This window comes from Globicephala melas, chromosome 3 (genome assembly GCF_963455315.2).
Source record: "Globicephala melas chromosome 3, mGloMel1.2, whole genome shotgun sequence".
Taxonomy (NCBI): domain Eukaryota; kingdom Metazoa; phylum Chordata; class Mammalia; order Artiodactyla; family Delphinidae; genus Globicephala; species Globicephala melas.
In genome coordinates this window covers 59,956,864-59,976,265 of record NC_083316.1, presented here as the reverse complement: position 1 = coordinate 59,976,265, position 19,402 = coordinate 59,956,864, and the positions used below count along the sequence as shown (strand labels likewise).

At 43.4% G+C, this 19,402-nt stretch overlaps 1 protein-coding gene across 3 annotated transcripts in view; it reads right to left on the bottom strand.

Moving 5' to 3' along the window:
* Window positions 1–19,402, bottom strand: part of IQGAP2 (IQ motif containing GTPase activating protein 2) — a 286,377-nt gene that overhangs the window by 141,107 nt on the left and 125,868 nt on the right. For all 3 annotated transcript variants that reach the window (XM_060295905.1, XM_030846123.2, XM_060295906.1), the window contains exon 3: window positions 1,056–1,212. In XM_060295905.1, coding sequence (XP_060151888.1) covers window positions 1,056–1,212 — 157 coding nt within the window. The remainder of the gene's footprint in view (window positions 1–1,055; window positions 1,213–19,402) is intronic.

Here is a 19,402-nt window from a genome sequence, read left to right as displayed (position 1 = left end):
TGCGGAGCACAGGCTCTGGACGCGCAGGCTCAGCGGCCATGGCTCACGGGCCCAGCCGCTCCGTGGCATGTGGGATCTTCCTGGACCGGGGCATGAACCCGTGTCCCCTGCATCGGCAGGCAGACTCCCAACCACTGCACCACCAGGGAAGCCCCAACAGCACAAATTTTAAAATTCCCTTTTGAAGACACATATAATGAAGGGGTCTTTCAGGCTGGTGTTTACTTTTTCCTCCTTTACTTCTTAATGGAAAATTTCAAACATAAAAATTGGACAGAATAGTATAATGAACTCATTTGCATGCCTCATCTAATCTCAACAACTGTGAACACATGGCCAGTCTTGAATCATCGGTCCAACTTCCTCCCAGTTATTTTGAAGCAAATGATAGATATATCACTTTATCTGAAAATACTTAAACATGTATCTGAAAAATATCAGAATTTTTTTTATTAATACAAGATTGGTATTTATTTTGGTTTGGTTTTCTCACCCATATGCCTTCCCAAATTAGCCATGAAATAATTCTTAAAACTAGTAGCATATAAAAAGGGTAGTCTTAATTTGTTTTAAACACCAAAAGGAAAGGAGTTCCTGCCTATTCAATGTCAGAATTTTTTTTTTAAATCACCTTGGGCCTAACTCTTTAGGGCCACAAGTTCAAGTCCTAGTTGGGTACTTTATTCCTTGATGAGAATAAGGGGAGTAATAAACTGTGTTGATGGTGAAAAAAGGAGGGGTAGAGGGGTCTCCACTCTTACAGTTACTGGCACTAATAAAATGACCTCCATGAAGGAATAATGGGGGTGGGAGCTGGGAAGCCCCATAAAGCAAAGATCTCTCGGCCTCAGACCAGAAATAGACAAATGCTTTGCTTTTAAAATTGCTGCCGCCTCAGGAATGATTATTTACAGGCTTAAAAGACCAAGGACATCCCCTTTCCCCACAACCCATCTCCCACCAAATCCTTATAGAAACACTAAAAGAAAGGAAAGGAAGGGAAAGACTGAACGTCCACTTTGAGCTGGAGGCCAGACCAATTAGATCTCAGTTACCTTGTAACGTGTTTGTTCCACATCATAGATCTTTTTCTCCGATACCATTTTGGGGGCAAAGAACTTGGCTAACTTTGCAAGGTAAACTCCGTTCCGGAGCCCTTCTTCCAGTTCAGTGGTTGGTGGCAATTCTTCCACTAAGCAGACTTCCATCCACCTAAAGGGATTAAAAAAACCTTAAGGTGACTCCAGTTCAAGTAACTTTCTATAACTGAAGAGATGCAGTATCTTACTACCTGTGATGGAGACATTAACAAAGGGAGCGGGATGTGAAACATCTTTAGGTGTCACAGATGGGAAGAGAGAACTTTCTGGGTGGGACAAGAATTCAGAACACACAGGAACAAGGGGGATGACAAGCCCAGAGGCACTGAACTCACTTCCAAGCCAGAGCTTGTCGACTTCACTTTTATCAGAGTCTCTGCCAATTCTCTTTTGTGCCAAAGAGGAAAAAGGCCAAAGCCTATTTGTATGGGTGGAATGAGTCTTGCTGACATTACAGAAAAAAACAGTTCCAAGTTTATGAGCCCTTAGTGGAGGACATTCTTGTAGGGGTTATGCTGTGGGGAGAGTGTAGTCCCAGGTGCAATAAAATTTGCAGTTGCCTCAGTCTGGAAATGACTACCAGGAAAGGTAGGAAGCGTGGAAAAGGGACAGTGAAATTCAGAGAGCAGACGCTGTCTTCTTTAAATAGGGTACATTCCTTTTTCCAATACCAGGAACTTATTACAGCATGCTTACCTTTTTTGGGGAAGCTATTTACTGGATTTTGAAAAAGATGAGATTAAATCTTAGGACATTGTGCCAGTATTGTAGAAAAGAGAGCACCAAGGTCACTACTGGCTCAAAAACACACAGTGGGAGGGGAGCCAGGCCAGTTCCCATTTCACACTGGTGTGCTGAGAATCTGTGGAGCTCAGAGAATAATGCGCTTCCTATCCATTCTTGAAGAACTCTTCCCTACTGTAAGATCCAAGAGGCAGGGGTGCAAGCTCTCACCTCCCTGCCACGAACCCACCGCCCAATCACCAACTATGAGTGTGAGCTCCACACCTATACAGCCAGTCCCCGCAGAAGATCATTAACAGCGACAGCGCCGATCCCATCAACACTTGGCAGTCGGGAGAGGGCTGTTCTGCAGTATTAACAACCGATCGTGATCCAAGCAGTGAACACTGTGAAACGTCTCAATCGCTCGCAGCTCTGGCCAACATCTTTGAAAAGCTCAAAGAGTCCCTAATAAGCAAGGAGTATTTACTGACCACTTATTTAGGCCATGTAAAACGTGGAGTATATGAGAAAAGCATAAACATAAGCCCTGCCTTCTAAGAGCGTTAAGCATAATTGAGACGGCAACACAATTGTGGGGAAAAACCAGGGAGCCATGTAAGAGAGGCTATGCTGCCCAATGCTACATGTTAGTGCATAAGAAGAAAAAGTTGGGGAATAAAGGGGATCGTTGGATTATCACTGGAGTAACAGGGAAAACAGTGAGAAGGTTGTGGGATCTGGATTTGGCCTAGAAAAGGGGAGTCTTTGGAAAGGCAGGGGAAGCGCTTAGGAGCTGGGGAACAGGACATACTAAAGCCATAAAGGAAACATGGCTGATTGACAGAGCAAACCCAGAGAAGACTCTGGGCCTTTGGGGTTTGTGGGAAGAAAGGAATAACGCTGAGCACATATAGTGAAGTGAGGTTCTGAGGGAACTGGCGTGAAGACAAGTGACGACGTTTGCTGCCACAGGAAGCAGGGAGCTCTGGGCATCTTCGCAGCAGAGGAGTGACAGGCTGACAGTGGTAATTAGAGAAAAGTAATCTTGTATGATGGATGCCCCAAAGATAAAGCGCTCTGTCAGCCTCTCCCATTGTGAGGAGTGGAGGGACTGGATGAGACAGGAAGAAAGGGGAAGGAAGGAAAACAAGAGGCATTTCAAGGAAACGGTAACAAGACTCGGTGACAGCTTAGAAAGTGCAGGAGGGGGTCAAAGGAAAGAGAATATTCCCAGCCAGGGAGAGGGGCCCCATGTGGAGGGAGGACTCAGCCCCACATCCACTGTGTGACCCCAGGCATGCCCCCTAACCTCTCTGGGCCTCATTTTTCTCCTCTGCTAAAGGGGCAGGAGATGAGAAGGATGGGATGTTAAGGTCTCTCCCAGGTCTAACATCCTAGGGGGACTGGGGAAACTGGGAGAACAAGGAACTGATAAAATGAGATGACAAGTTTGCTTTCACATAACAAACAAGGGCTTCAAATGAACGTAAGAGTACCAAAGCCTTGATGAATTTTTAAAAATGTAAGAAATCAATAACAACATTGCCTTTTTGATAAAAATCTGGCCAAGTTAAAAGCCACTGCACTAGACCAAGTTTCTAATCGAAATAAACTACAAATTACGGCATTATGCTACTTCACATCAAAACAAACCTGTTTTCAAATAATTATCTTGAAAAAATGTACAAAATTGTTTCTAACACAACAGTATATAACTGCTTTATAATAATCCCGTAATCGGGGGTAGATGTATGAAGGGTGGCAGAGAGGTAAATTGACAATTTGTAGTAGGAGTGGGGGAGATAAATTGACATTTGGGACCGAGGGGCAGGACGTTAAAATAAAAACAACTCTGAAGTGTGATATTTTAGACTTGGTCTTACTTTTTAAAAGGATAATCACCTTAATTTTTGTCTGTGTTAGAATATATGTGTAGCTGGCTGAAAACACTATTCTAAAAACTTAGGTTAACTATAGCCTATTTAAAATGTAGCCATTGCTAATGCATATGACATCATGAAGTACTCAAAGGCAAAAGCCATCTCTTCTTCCTTTTCATAATCCCTTTGTCCTGGAAATGTATTTACAGATAGTGGGCACCCAACAGATTGTTATTAAATGAAAGATTCTGACTGCTTAGGAAAAATGTTTTCCAAGCATCACAGTTACATCATAACGTCTTTTAGGACACTGCCACTGACTGGTAAATGTAGCATTTTTGCAACATTAGGCATCAGTGTTTCACTACCTTGAAAGTCAAAAGAAAATGCTATTACCATCAATGGTAACTAGTGTTTATTAGCACTATTTTATTCTAGAACCTGGATTTAATACTTGACGGGGATTATCATTTAATCCTCGAGCCCACCCCATAAGGAAAGGTGCTATTAGGATCACCACTTGCAGATGCTAATCTGAGGCCCAGAAAAGCCAAGGCCATAGAGCTACTAATTGAAAGACATCAAAAAGCTCCTCTAGGAACCCTCCTACACTGTGGGTTGGAATGAAAATTGGTGCAGCCGCTATGGAAAACAGTATGGAGGTTCCTCAAAAAACTAAAAATAGAGTTGCCATATCATCCAGTGATCCCACTTCTGGGTATATATCCGGAAAAAACTTTAATTCAAAAAGATACATGCACCCCTATATTCATAGCAGCACTATTTACAACAGCCAAGACATGGAAGCAACCTAAATGTCCATCAACAGATGAGCAGACAAAGAATATGTATGTGGTACATATATACAATGGAATATTACTCGGCCATAAAAAATGAAATAATGCCATTTGCAACAACAAGGGTGGACCTAGAGATTATAATTTTTACTAAATTGAAGTAAGTCAGAAAGAGAAAAACAAATACCATATGATAGCACTTATATGTGGAATCTAAACTATGACACAAATGAACTTATCTACAAAACAGAAACAGACTCATAGAGAATAGGCTTGTGATGCCACGGAACAACTAAGCCCGTGCGCCACAATTACTGAGCCTGCACTCTAGAGGCCGTGAGCCACAACTACTGAGGCTGTGTGCCCCAACTACTGAAGCCCGCGTGCCTAGAGCCCGTGCTCCGCAACAAGAGCAGACACTGCAATGAGAAGCCCGTGCAGCGCAAGGAAGAGTAGCCCCTGCTCACCGCAACTAGAGAAAGCCCACGCACAGCAACAGAGACCCAGTGCAGCCAAAAATAAACAAATAAAAATAAATACATACATTTATTTAAAAAAAAAGAGAGAGAGAATAGGCTTGTGGTTCCCAAGGTAGACGGGTGTGGGGGAGGGATGGATTGGGAGTTTGGGATTAGCAGATGCAAACTATTACATACAGAATGAATAAACCACAAGATCCTACTGTATAGCACAGGATACTCAATATCCTGTGATAAACCATAATGGAAAAGAATATGAAAAAGAATATGTATATGTATAACTGAATCACTTTGCTGCACAGCAGAAATTCACGTTGTAAATCATTTGTGCTTCAATAAAATTTTTTTTCAAAAAGCCCCTCAAATTCCAATTTTTAACTCTCACGACTCAAACAGAAGAAGGCAGTCTCACAGCCTAGTGTAAAATAAAAGTGGTAACAGGACACTCCAGGCTCCTTCCAGAGTAGGAGTAAAGGCCCCATGGTTTGGAGATGCAGACGCTTTCACTCTTTAGTGTAAGGTCAGAGCATAGTACATTCGCTGTCAAAGTGGAGCAAACGTCCTAGGGTTCCATGTATTCCCTTGGAACTCCCTCTTTGTCGTCACCTACCTCACAACTGTAAGTGACAGACAGCCGCGGCTGCGTCTTGCGGGTGCTGTTGTAACTGGGTGCTGGGTGTGGGAAGCTTAGAGTCTGTCTAAATGGGGTCACCTCCTCGAGAACTCTGGCCAGACAAGGCAGGATCTCTAAGAGTCTCCTCATAATATACAGCTTGGAAACTTATCAATTATTAGTCAGTATATGATCAATAACGTTTGAATGATGATAGCAAGACCATTCTTCTGGAACAGTCAGTAAACTCCGCTCCAGCATAACCAGCTAGGCTGGCTCCCTAACACTGCTCTCAGGGTACTAAACTACCTCACAGGGAAGCAGGGGCCATGATATGCAAGCTTCTAAACGAGTACCCAGTCATCACGTGGGCTGAATATCCTTTGGACCTATGTTTCAAAAGCCTCCACTCTCCCCTCCCCCCGTCTGCTAGCAGGATGCTAAAGCTCAGGGCAACCTTGAAAGAAGATGGAAGATCTCCCATCAGCCTGGGTCCCTGAGGAACCCGGGGACCTGGGTTATCTGCGTGGTAAGGAGCCTCCTGTACCCCCTCATCCTCGCCTTAAGCTACTGAATGTTACCTGAAAAAGAATTACATTTCTACTGCCAACCTCAGCCTCAGTGGCTTATCTGTTACAAAGCTAGTGTTACCCCGCCAAATCAATGCAATTCATTAAGTGGGATTTTTATGGTCTGTTGGGGTCAAACTTCCTGTCGCAATCACAATACAGAAAACAACTGGCCTGATGTTCAGGAAGTCTGGATTTCCAATCACTAGCTGGATGCCCTGGAACAGGTCACTTAAAACTCTGAGCTGAGTTTTAGTCCAAGAGTGTAAAATTATAAATGGAATTCTGTACGACACTAATTATGTGATTTTGTTGTGTTTAATAACAGCTTTATTGAGAGAGAATTCACACACAATATACTCTTTTAAGATGTATAACGCAGTGACTTTTAGCATAGTCACAGGGTTGTGAGACCATCACTTAACAATTTTAGAACGTCTTCATCACTCTGAAAAGAAGCGCTATAACTCATTTACAATATTCCCTGTTTACTCCCAATTTTCCAACCCACTAATCTACTCTCTGTTTATAGATCTACTTATTCTGGACATTTCATGTAAATGGAACCATAAAATACATGGCCGTCTGTGACTAGCTTCTTTCACTTACCATAATGTTTTCAAGGTTCATCTATTGTGTAGGATATATTAGGGCTGCATTCCTTTTCATTGCTGAATAATATTCTGCTGTATGGATATATATCATATTTTATTTATCAGTTTAGGGACATGTGGGTTTTTCCCACTATTTGGCTACTACGAATAATGCTGCTGTAAACATTAGTGTGTAAGTTTTTGCAAGGACATACGTTCTGCTTTTTCTTGTGTATATACCTAGGAGTAGAATTGCTGGGTCATAAGGTAACTCTATGTTTAATCTTTTTTGGAACTTCCAGACTTTTCCAAAGCAGCTGCAACATTTTACATTCCCATCAGCGCTGTGTGAGGATTCTAATTTCCCCAGCTCCTTGCCAACACTCAGCTGTCTTTCTGATTATAGCCATCCTAAGTAGATACAAAGTGGCATCTCATTATGGTTTTGATTTTCATTTCTCTGATGGCTAATGATATTGAGTATCTTTTTATGTGCTTATTGCCCATTTGCATATCTTATTTAGAGAAACGTCGTTTCAAATCCATTGCCTATGTTTTAGCTGGGTTTTTTAAAATAATTGAGTTATAAGAGTTCTTTATATATTTGGTATACAAATCCCTTATCAGGTACATGATTTGAAAATATTTCTTCATTCTGTGGCTTGTCTTTTTGCTTTCTTGACCGTGTCTTTTGAAGCACAGAAAGGTTGTAATTTTGATGAAGCCCCATTTATCTATTCTTTTTTTCTTTAAGTCTTTATTGAATTTGTTACAATATTGCTTCTGTTTTATGTTTTGGTTTTTTGGCTGCAAGGCATGTGGGATCTTAGCTCCCCAATCAGGGATTGAACCTGCACCCCCTTGCATTGGAAGGTGAAGTCTTAACCACTGGACCACCAGGGAAGTCCCCCATTTATCTATTCTTTTTTTGCTTGTACTTTGATGTCATATTTAAGAAACCACTGCTTAACTGAAGGTCACAAACACCTATGTTTTCTTCTAAGAGCCTCATAGTTTTAACTCTTATATTTATTATATCTTCTACCCATTTTGAGTTAATTTTTTGTACTGGTGAGAGGTAAGGGTCCAAATTCATTCTTTTTTTCTTTTTTTTTTTTGTGGTACGTGGCCTCTCACTCTTGTGGCCTCTCCCGTTGCGGAGCACAGGTTCCGGATGCGCAGGCTCAGCGGCCATGGCTCACGGGCCCAGCCGCTCTGCGGCATGTGGGATCTTCCCGGACCGGGGCACGAACCCGTGTCCCCTGCATCGGCAGGCGGACTCTCAACCACTGCGCCACCAGGGAAGCCCTCAAATTCATTCTTTTGAATGTGGACATCCAGTTGTCTCAGCACCATTGGTTAAAAAGACTGTCTTCAATTTGACCTGAAAACCCACAGAAAACCAGAATTGGCCTGTGTCTCCTCCTGCTGCCCTCGCATTTACTGCTTCTTCCCTGTTCCTTCCATTGGTTGCTCGTACTGAACCTCAACACCAGTATGTGAACATCTCATCCCAAACCAGAGGTGAAGCTATTCCTTATGAGCATCTTCAAGGCTGTCGCAGAACCTTATTTTCCTTTCGGGGGGTGGGGTGGGGGGCAGGAAATGGGGCTCTTTTGTATTAGTATTGCTTGCGTTCTCTTCTCTCTGCAGAAGGAAAATCTGAATCACTTACCAGGCAACAACAAAATGGAGGTAAAAGGAATTTCCTTTCTATCATTCAAGCAGACTGTCTTCAAATTTGTTTTTTTGTTTTTTGTTGTTTGAGTTGAGATGGTTTTCGTTAAGTAGCTCTGTGTGGAAAAGTACCAGGTCCGTTCCAAGTGAGACCGGGAGAAGGAGGGGTGTGTGGCAGGGGAGGATACTGGGAGAAGGATGAAGGGGAGAGAAAGGTAAAAATTTTCCAATTTTAGGTTAAGGCCAAAAAGAAAAATAATTAATGTCATTTTGTCTTGCAAGAGAACCAAAAACAAACAAACAAAACAAAACAAAACCAAAAGCCAAAATACCACCTCACAGAAATCTGGAGACAAACCATCCATTCTATTGTGCTACTTTTTGCTTTGCAGAGCACAGGAAAGTTGTTTCACTGAGGCATTTGCTATCTGAGTTGTTATTCAGGAAATCTCCAACTATAAATCTTGGTCTCTATCATACAGCACTGTATGAAATAAATGTCCCCAAAGTAGAGCTGCTGGCCTAGAAACAGAAAGTGTGTTTTTTTCTGCACAAACCCTGTTTTAATGTAGTGCCCTAATCCGTGAACTTTCAAGTACTACAAGTCAATTTCTCTCCTGAAACATTTTGAAAATCAGCATATGAAATATTTTACAAAAGGATAAAAACGACCAGCTATTTTTACGTGTACAGTGTAACTGGTCACCTTTTGTGCCAATGAGAAGTAAAATGTCAGAAGTCAGGGTTAGATTCAGTTCTCACGGTAAACCTTTCCATTCACTGGAGGCTGAGGCAAAACTGTCACAACGAGGAGGGGAGGGAATAAATTAGGAATTTGGGATGAACAGATACATGCTGCTATACATAAAATAAACAACAAGGACCTACTGTATAGCACGGGGAACTACATTCAATATCTTGTAGTCTATAATGGAAAAGAATCTGAAAAAGTATACACACACACATATTAAAAAACTGGATCACTTTGCTATACACCTAAAACACTGTAAATCAACTATATTCAATTAAAAAAACAAAAAAACTGTCACCACAATTCTATCAGCCTAATTAGCTCAGGGGAACAGGGATGTCGAAAAACACACATTGCACAACTGAGGCAGGCATCCATGGGCCCCCAGCCTTCTCTCATATAAAATTTATTTGGTTCACTATAAGAAAATGATGTGAAATATTAAAATAATGCTAATTATTTTCTTTAAAACACAGACTTACAATACCATGAAAAGAAGCAATATATGACTCCAAGACCTAACAGGCACGGAGCAGGCTTTTGAGGACGTCTTGCTCATTCTCCTCTTTAGGAAGGAGATGATACAGCAACCCTCTGTCGAGTTTGGCAAGCATTTCATGAACTGTGTTCCACAGAATACTGGCTCAGTGAGATGCTAATACTGTCCTGGTGGGAAAGGGGGCCAAATGAACTTAGAAAATGTTGCATTCTATGTCTTCTCTGGAGGATTCATGTGTTGCATTAGCATCCTGAAAGCTCAGAGAATTCCTGAAGTCAGGAACCAAGTTTACTTTTTGATGCAGTGTTTCCCCTCAATATTTTTTGACCATGGAACTCCTTTTTCCCAAATCACTTGGTAATATTTCATATGATGAAATGACAGGTAACTGATAAAAGCAGTACAATTTGGTGACTAAAATCATGGCATTTGGGCTCACACTTTCTGAGTTCAGATCCTAGTTCTAGCATAATACCAGTGACTTCTCTGTAAAATAAAGATACTTAAACTATCTACCTTTGGAGGGCTTTTGTAAGGAGTAAATGAGAATCTGTATAATATATTTAGCACTGTGCCCGGCATATAGTTAGAGCCTGGCAAACATTAACCACAATTATTATTAGCATGTCCCCAAGTTTGAATCTGGGCTATTTGCTCACCAGATGTGTAACCTTGACAGATTAATTAATCCAATTAATATTTTTGAGCATCAAGTACTTTCCAGACCTGGTTCCACGTGGTGAATCAGGCAAAGTCCCTCAGTTTCCTAAGCAGTAAGTCTCATATTCTCACCGATGTCAGGATGCCACTAGTTCAGGAGTTATGGAGGATTAAATGAAACACCACCAGTATGGAACCTAGCAGATAGCTGGTGCCCAGATGTCACTCACATGGTTGCCTTCTTTTTTATCTATCTATCTATCTATTTTTTAAAATAAATTTATTCATTTATTTTTGGCTGCATTGGGTCTTCGTTGCTGTGTGCAGGCTTTCTTTAGTTGCAGCGAGCAGGGGCTACTCTTCATTGCGATGCGCGGGCTTCTCATTGCGGTGGCTTCTCTTGCTGCGGAGTAAGGGCTCTAGGTGCGCGGGCTTCGGTAGGTGTGGCACATGGGCTCAGTAGCCGTGGCTCGCAGGCTCAGTAGTTGTGGCACATGGGCTTAGCTGCTCCGTGGCATGTGGGATCTTCCCGGACCAGGGATGGAACCCATGTCCCTTGTGTTGGCAGGCAGATTCCTAACCACTGCGACACCAGGGAAGTCCCTCCCTTCTCTTTAAATTAATTTTTCCAAGAATCTCTTTGGTGAGTTATTTCTTAGAAAATGATATTGAATGCATTATTTTAACCCTTCTTCCTCTATGTTTCTTAAACATAGGATAAGGAAAATAGAAATAAGTGGAACGGCCTGAGGCATTTATGGATATAAGAATGCCTGCAAACTTTGTAGCCCAATCTGCAATATGTCTGATTAACTTTTGAAAATTATTTTGAAAGAAATTTTGAAAAAAATTTGTTAATTACTTCACAGCCTACACTGTTGCTTAAATATATGCTCTTCATAATTCTTCCTAACTCCAGGCACCAATCAGATATTTACCTCTCGAGGAGGTGACCCCATTTAGACAGACTCTAAGCTTCCCATACCCAGCACCCAGTTACAACAGCACCCACAAGACGCAGCCGAGGCTGTCTGTCACTTACAGTTGTGAGGTAGGTGACGACAAAGAGGGAGTTCCAAGGGAATACATGGAACCCTAGGACGTTTGCTCCACTTTGACAGCGAATGTACTATGCTCTGACCTTACACTGAAGAGTGAAAGCGTCTGCATCTCCAAACCATGGGGCCTTTACTCCTACTCTGGAAGGAGCCTGGAGTGTCCTGTTACCACTTTTATTTTACACTAGGCTGTGAGACTGCCTTCTTCTGTTTGAGTCGTGAGAGTTAAAAATTGGAATTTGAGGGGCTTTTTGAAAAAAATTTTTATTGAAGCACAAATGATTTACAATGTGAATTTCTGCTGTGCAGCAAAGTGATTCAGTTATACATATACATATTCTTTTTCATATTCTTTTCCATTATGGTTTATCACAGGATATTGAATATCCTGTGCTATACAGTAGGACCTTGTGGTTTATTCATTCTGTATGTAATAGTTTGCATCTGCTAATCCCAAACTCCCAATCCATCCCTCCCCCACACCCGTCTACCTTGGGAACCACAAGCCTATTTTCTCTCTCTCTTTTTTTTAAAATAAATGTATGTATTTATTTTTATTTGTTTATTTTTGGCTGCACTGGGTCTCCGTTGCTGTGCGCGGGCTTTCTCTAGTTGCGGTGAGCAACTCTTCCTTGGGGTTATGCTCATTTAGACTAAAGGGGACAAAGACAGGGCAACAGTGAAGGAAGGCCGTCAGACCTCTGGGATTCTAGGGAATGGGACAACAGAGCTTTCTGGCTGAGTTATCCATCCGGATAAGGGAAGAATGACCCTGAAGGAGATTCAGAGATTGAGAGGGCTGCCACTCCCACCACAGGCCCAGACCGGCTCCTCCTTAAAGGGCAAGGCTATCTCTTCCTGGGTTCCCGTGGGTCTGGAAGGCAGGGTCACCAGCCTGGTGAGCCCAAAGGACAGACCACCAAGCGGATTATCCTGGAGGCTTAAAATCAGAATTTGCCCCGCTACATTTTAGACTCGCTTGGGATCCATCACCCCCTTTCTTCTTTCTAATTTCTCGCTTTTAGAATGGGAATGTCTATTGTATGGCTGTCCCTCCTTTGTAATTTGGAAGCACGAAACTTCTGGGTTGCATAGCTTCACAGCCGGAGAGGAATTTTTGCCTCAGGACGAATCACATCTCAAGTTTCATCCACACCTGATTTAGATACTTTGGTGAGACTTGGAACTCAGAGTTGATGCTAGAATGGGTTAAGATTTTGGGGCTTCTGGGATGTAGATGAATGCATTTTGTCTCTGAGAAGGACAGAAATTTGGGGGGAAAAGGGGCAGAACGTTGTGGTCAGAACTGTGTCCCCTCCAAATTCATAAGTTGAAGTCCTAACCCACACAGTACAAGAGAATGTGACTGTATCCAGAGAAGGGGCCTTTAAGAGGCGATTAAGTTTAAATGAGGCCACTTGGAGAGGACTTAATCCAATGACTGGGATAAGAAGAGGAGATTAGGACAAAGAGAGACACCAGGGCTGTGCACACACGGAAGGAAACCCAGTGAGGACACAGCAAGAAGGCAGCCATTGGCAAGTCAAGGAGAGAAGCCTCAGAAGAAACCTCTTCCACAGACACCTTGATCTTGGACCTCCAGAACCATGAGAAAATAAATTGTTGTGTAAGCTACTCAGTCTGTGGTATTTAGTTACGGCAGCCCAAGCAAATAATACACTAGCTAAACCATCAACCCCCACCATCCTCTAAAACTCCTCACCCAATTTTATTTCTCTTCATTGTATTTCTTACTACCTGGCAGATTGTATCATATTTATTTGTTGGACAGACTCACCTACTTAGAATGTGAACGCCGTAAGAGCAAGGCCCTTGCCTGTCTTTTGAGAGGCATATAGTGCAATGGTTCAAAGCACAAACTCTGCAGGCAGAGGCCTGAGATGGAACCCAAGCTCTGCCACTTACCAGCTGTGTGCCTTGGGGAACGGACTTAACTTGTCTGTGTCTCAGTTTCCTAATCTGTACGCTGGGGATAGTCATAGTCTGCTTCAGAGGGCTGTTGTGAGTTGATGGAAAAAAGCACAACAACAGTGCCTGGCACATAATAAACACCTTGAGAAGTAGACAGCAGAGCTTTTACTGCTCGGTGCTATATCCCAGGACCACTCTGCCCAACTGCCAACACAAGTCACTGTTCCCATCTGTCCTTCAGCACTAGTTGTCTGCCACGCACACTTCCGTGGGGCTGCAACTAAGCCAGCATTTTGCTATGTCCAACATGCCTTCTCTCCTCTTGGCAGTCTGCAACATCCCACCGTGGCTAATCCAAGCCATCCTCTGCTCCCACCACCCCACCAGCCCCTGTCAACACACACACACATTTTATTATTGCCTTACACAAGTTAGGGGTTTAAACGGTATTTCGTAGGGGCTCTACAAATACTTATACATGTTCCCAAGCCAGGTTTCCACTCTAATGGAGCTCCCTCGATCCTGATAGTGCCAACCACAAATGATGGCAGCTCCCATGGGATTAGCACGTTGCTCGGCACTTAGCTGACACTTGGCACTTACGTGAATGTATTCTCACACTAACCTGATGGGATCGGTATGATTCCCGTTTACCAGGGAAGGAAAGAGGCTCAGAGAGTTAAGCAACTTGCTCACATCTACACAGCTAGTAGGCTGAGATTCCAATACAGATTGTCACCTCCGTAGCACACGTGTCTGCCACACTCTGCTCTGCTCTGACAAACTGTCTACAATGAACTCGGTGAACAGGGCTTAAGCTACCTGCCTAGGAAGGTTCACTTCTTAAGAAGAAACTCACAGTGGAGCCTTCTCCAAAACCAAAACAGGCCAATTCAGATCTTCATAGACTCTGTTTTCCCAAAGCGAGGTGCGATAATACAAGATGAAGGTGAACATCTTTTTTGGGATGGCTGAAGAGGCTGCTGTCACTTTCAGAGGTGTCTTTTGTTTTCCCAAAGCGAGGTGCGATAATACAAGATGAAGGTGAACATCTTTTTTGGGATGGCTGAAGAGGCTGCTGTCACTTTCAGAGGTGTCTATGGGGTGCAGCTGTGCACTGGACTTTGGGTTCTCAAAAATCTGGCTTCAAACTTGGTTCTGCAATTTATTAGTCGTGATTACCTTAGTGTGCAACCATTTCCCTGGGCCACAGTTTCCCCTTTTCAAAGATTAGGTACAACACCAGCTACCTCACAGAGATGTTATGAGAACTAAAACAGATACCATCTGTGGAGTCACCTGGTAGAAAAGTACCCAGCATGCAATGGGTGTTCAAGAAACAAATGTTGATCAAAAGGAAGAAAAAGGAGTTAGGCAGGTGAGCATCAGTTTAAAGTGTAATGTTCCAAAGAATCCACCAGATACCACATGTTCTTCAAAGAGCATCTTTCCTAAGCACCTAAGCAGCCTGGCTGTGCTGACCTGAAAGTGTAAGATGCAAAGTCCGCTGGATGGAGGCCACTGGGGCATACAACACCCTGTAGTGAAACCAGCGGACCCAAGTGCCTCGGAGACCTGAACTCAAAAGTTGGACTCTGTCTACTTGGCTTCCTTAGAACTTGCTACAGGGGAGACGAGGCTGTCATGGTCATTTGCAGTGCAAAGCACCTTCCATTTTGGAAGGTAACCGTGAGCTGGGAACAGAGAAAAAGTAAAGAAGAAAGAACCAGAAGAACTGGGCAGGGGTTTCCTGCCAAATCAACACCCACTGGAGGCTTCCACACAAATTTTGGCCTAACCAACAGCTGAAGACTTGATGAAGCAGATTCTCCTTCCTCGGTTTGGCTGCATTGTGCTCATGATCTAACCACAAAATAATTACTGTTCTTGCACTTTTAGACAGTTTTTGCCTCAACGCAGGCAGGAAAATGCAAGCAACAAGCTTAATAAGATCACTGTAAACTTAGCTAATTTACCACACCCCTCCCTACCCGCAACTCGCCTTTTTACAGCCTTCTCCTACTTCCTAACCAAATATTCAATAGGGGATCTTTTTTTAGCACAGGCTCTGGACGCGCAGGCTCAGAGGCCATGGCTTACGGGCCCAGCCGCTCCGCGGCACGTGGGATCTTCCCAGACCGGGGCACGAACCCGCGTCCCCTGCATCGGCAGGCGGACTCTCAACCACTGCACCACCAGGGAAGCCCAGGGGATCATTTAAATAATGAACATTTTAGAACACCAAGAGAATTCCATAGCTAAAGCCAGGTCAAATTTCAAAATATACACATAATCAGTCAAAACAGCATCCAGGATGAATTTCCCTCCTTCTCCGATTCCCTTTAAACTACAGGTATCTTGTGCTCAAAGTTAACCCTTTTCTGGCAATGGGGAATAAGACAGAGATATGAACGCTGGTTCTTCTAGAGTCTAAAAGATCAAAAAAGAGTAGCTCTTGGTAGTAGTCAAGTACAGCAGGAGAAGACACCATTGGTAAGTTTAACTGTGAGAAACGTCATTTTAGTACCATATCAAGAGCCCCTTCCTCCCCTAGCTGTGTCCTCTGCCCAGCCCTTCCTGATTTCTCCCACCCCCACTAGCAGCTGTACCAAGGAAGTGACAAACAGGGACCCACTAGATGCCATCAATCACTGTCACTAAGAGGAGAATGAAAAGAATCCAACATATATAAGGCTTCCCTGGTGGCGCAGTGGTTGAGAGCCCGCCTGCCGATGCAGGGGACGTGGGTTCGTGCCCCGGCCCGGGAAAGAATCCAACATATGTTCTCACAAACGCCTCCCCCGCTCCACTCCCACTCCTCCTCACCGGTACACAATCTTTTTTTTTTTTTTTGCGGTACGCGGGCCTCTCACTGTTGTGGCCTCTCCCGTTGCGGAGCACAGGCTCCGGACGCGCAGGCTCAGCGGCCATGGCTCACGGGCCCAGCCACTCCGCGGCATGTGGGATCTTCCCGGACTGGGGCACGAACCCGTGTCCCCTGCATCGGCAGGCGGACTCTCAACCACTGCGCCACCAGGGAAGCCCACTGGTACACAATCTTTATAAGCAGCCAGTCCCTTTTTCACAGCCCTTCAGTGGAAATGGATGAGGAGCAGTTAGCAGAAGCATCCCCAGCACTACTCTTTTCCTGTGTGTCTATATTTACAGTTCACACGCTTCCCAGGCAATACTGAAGCAGGGCTTCACACCAACTGGCTATGGACAATCCCGATCACGGAGAGATGAAGGACTGATGATCAAAGCAAGGCTGCGTTCAGTGCCAGGAGGGATGGTGGGATAGAAAGGATGCGCAATACAGGTAGCAGATGGTGCTCTCCCCAACATGTTCTCAAGTCAGAAAACCTGGAGTTCCTTATTTCTCTGCTGACCACTGTGGCACTTGATAAATCAATTCCTGTGGCAACAGCTCTAAGTATGACACTCTAGAAAAGGATGTTGTAAATGGAAGACAGACACTTGCATTCATTCCTGGGAATAGAGTGAGAGGCAGAATGTGGCAACTTGCATCATAAGTCATAGAACAAGTTTCCTCTTTGACTCCATAATGCCTTACTGTGCATCTATCATGGCTAAATAATGTAAGAGAACTAAAGCAACAATAAAAGCCCAATTGTATGCATGAGGATATTAACTGCAGTGATATTAAAAAAATAAACAATTAAAACACTGTTTCACAGAAGAGGTTGTGAAGTTATGGGACATAATACAGATGAAACACGTAGCCAGTAAAATGTATGACAACTTAGCAAAAGGGAGGGAATGTTTCTGTAGTAAAGTGAATCAAGCAATGATACAAAAATATGTGCTTTTAGTTATAACTATATCAGGTATGTCTGCATATGAAAAATTTAGAAAAGTTGATATACTAGGTTGGTGGAATTTTAAGGGTCCCTAATTTTTTTTGAAATTTTTGTAATAAAAATTAAGACAAAAGGAAAATCAGGCTAAAAGTCACCACAATTAATTCAACTATTTTCCAAACCTCAGTTGTGCCACACGAGAATAGGTAGCAACAGACCAGATGCACATCTACCAATGAGGATGGAACTTACAGAGCCTAGGGGAAAAAATTCAAACAGAAGGAGACAGCCATAGCATTTCCATTTATTAAAAATAGGTACCCACAAGATGAGATACATTACAAGACTACACACAGGCCTAAATGATGCACTTCATACATATTTGAATGGTTGCCTATGGGAGGGAGGGAACTAGGGAAAAAAGGAAGTAACTCGTAGGGGCCCAGGACAAACCAGTGGCCACCCCGTGGCCAGTAAGACCACTGCAGAGTGTGATTGGCTCAACCTTCGCACCTGATGTCCTCAAGGAGGGCCAGTCACAGTTTGAAGATATTGGAATAAACTGCTACAATTTCAGGCTACTAGACATTTCCTCTCCAGGACATGTCCCACACTCCAAAACAGTAGTTTCTTTATATGACAGCCATTCTTTCCCACCCCAGGTTCTAATTTTCCTTCTATTTAAAACGAGATTAAAAGGCTGCAGGAGGGCTTCCCTGGTGGCGCAGTGGTTGAGAGTCCGCCTGCCGATGCAGGGGACATGGGTTCGTGCCCCGGTCCGGGAAGATCCCACCTGCCGCGGAGCGGCTGGGCCCGTGAGCCATGGCCGCTGGGCCTGCGCGTCCGGAGCCTGTGCTCCGCAACGGGAGAGGCCACAACAGTGAGAGGCCCGCGTACCGCAAAAAAAAAAAAAAAAAAAGACTGTAGAAAATCATCATTACTGAAAAAGATTTAATCATGTTGCCAATTGTGCAAATAATTTTGTTACAAAATTGTATAACAATTGTATAGTAATATATGCGTGTATAATTATAAATGTAGTAATATAACCATATGTAACTATTCAGAAATGATCCCTTATATACTACAAAAGAAACCGGCAAGAGTGGCTACATCTGGAGAGTAGAACCAGTTAGAAAAAGGACGTAATTTCCACTATGTACTCCCTTTTCAGACCTTTAGAATTTTGTACTGTTCACATCTTTTCCTCATTCATCTACTAGGTGGTTCCTTCTGCCCCTCAGGTGTTAAGAGTCCTTTGTATGTTACAGACGTTGGTGCTTTGTAATATAATTTTTCTAGTGGTTTTTGTCTTTTATATTTTCTGGTTTTGCCTTTAATTTGACCAAATAAAAAATTTAAAGTACCTACTTAATAGAGCGCTCACTCTGTACATACCGTATTACAAAATAAGCTTAAGGAGAAAATGCTCCAGTTATACCAGAACCAGTAAGAAGCCAACCGAGCCCTCTTCTCTAAGCTCGATGATCCCAGTTTCCCGGAGCTAGACACCTTTCCTCCTAAATCCTGTTGACCCCGCGAAGCCTGAAGCAGCTCAGCAGGTGGCCGCATTGCCTGGGGTGCTCGCTGTACTTCCTTGATTTTATATGTAGCTTAATAATTAATTAGAGCCCTGCCACTCAGAATATCTTCTCAGGACCAAAGGCAGCCGGGGACTGCTGTCTCTGTCAAATTGTCCCCACCCTTGAGTCTCTAGATTTCTTGGCTCCGAGTAGAGATGCACCTTTGATCCAAAGGCAGGACTGGGGGCTCCAGAATCCTTACACCTCAACAAGGCATGTTAAAAAGTTGTTTTCAACTAACATTCTTTTCTTAGAAGTCAGTTTCTTTACTGTTCGCTAGCTCCTTAGTCAGAACAGCGGCTACCTGCGGCAGCGTGGCCTTCGAAGCAGGAAGTGGGAGGAGAGGGTCCACCAGGCCAGCGCTGCCTTGGACCCGCCAGAAAGCAGGGCCTGCAGGAACCACCCCTACAGCATGTTCTGGAACTGAGCACCCTAAGTGCTGTCCACAATGAGTTCTCACTGAGAAAGCCTTTGAGAAGTGTAAGAGTTTCCAGACAGATAATTAAGTACCATTTCGATCGTCTAACAATTTCATCATTGTTCTCTATTAAAACTGACATCCGAAATAGACAACTTCTTTCTGTGGCAAACCCTTACAGAAGGGGGAAATGCAAGTCTACAGGAATAATAAACAATCGTGTCCCACCCACTTTGGGAAAAAAGC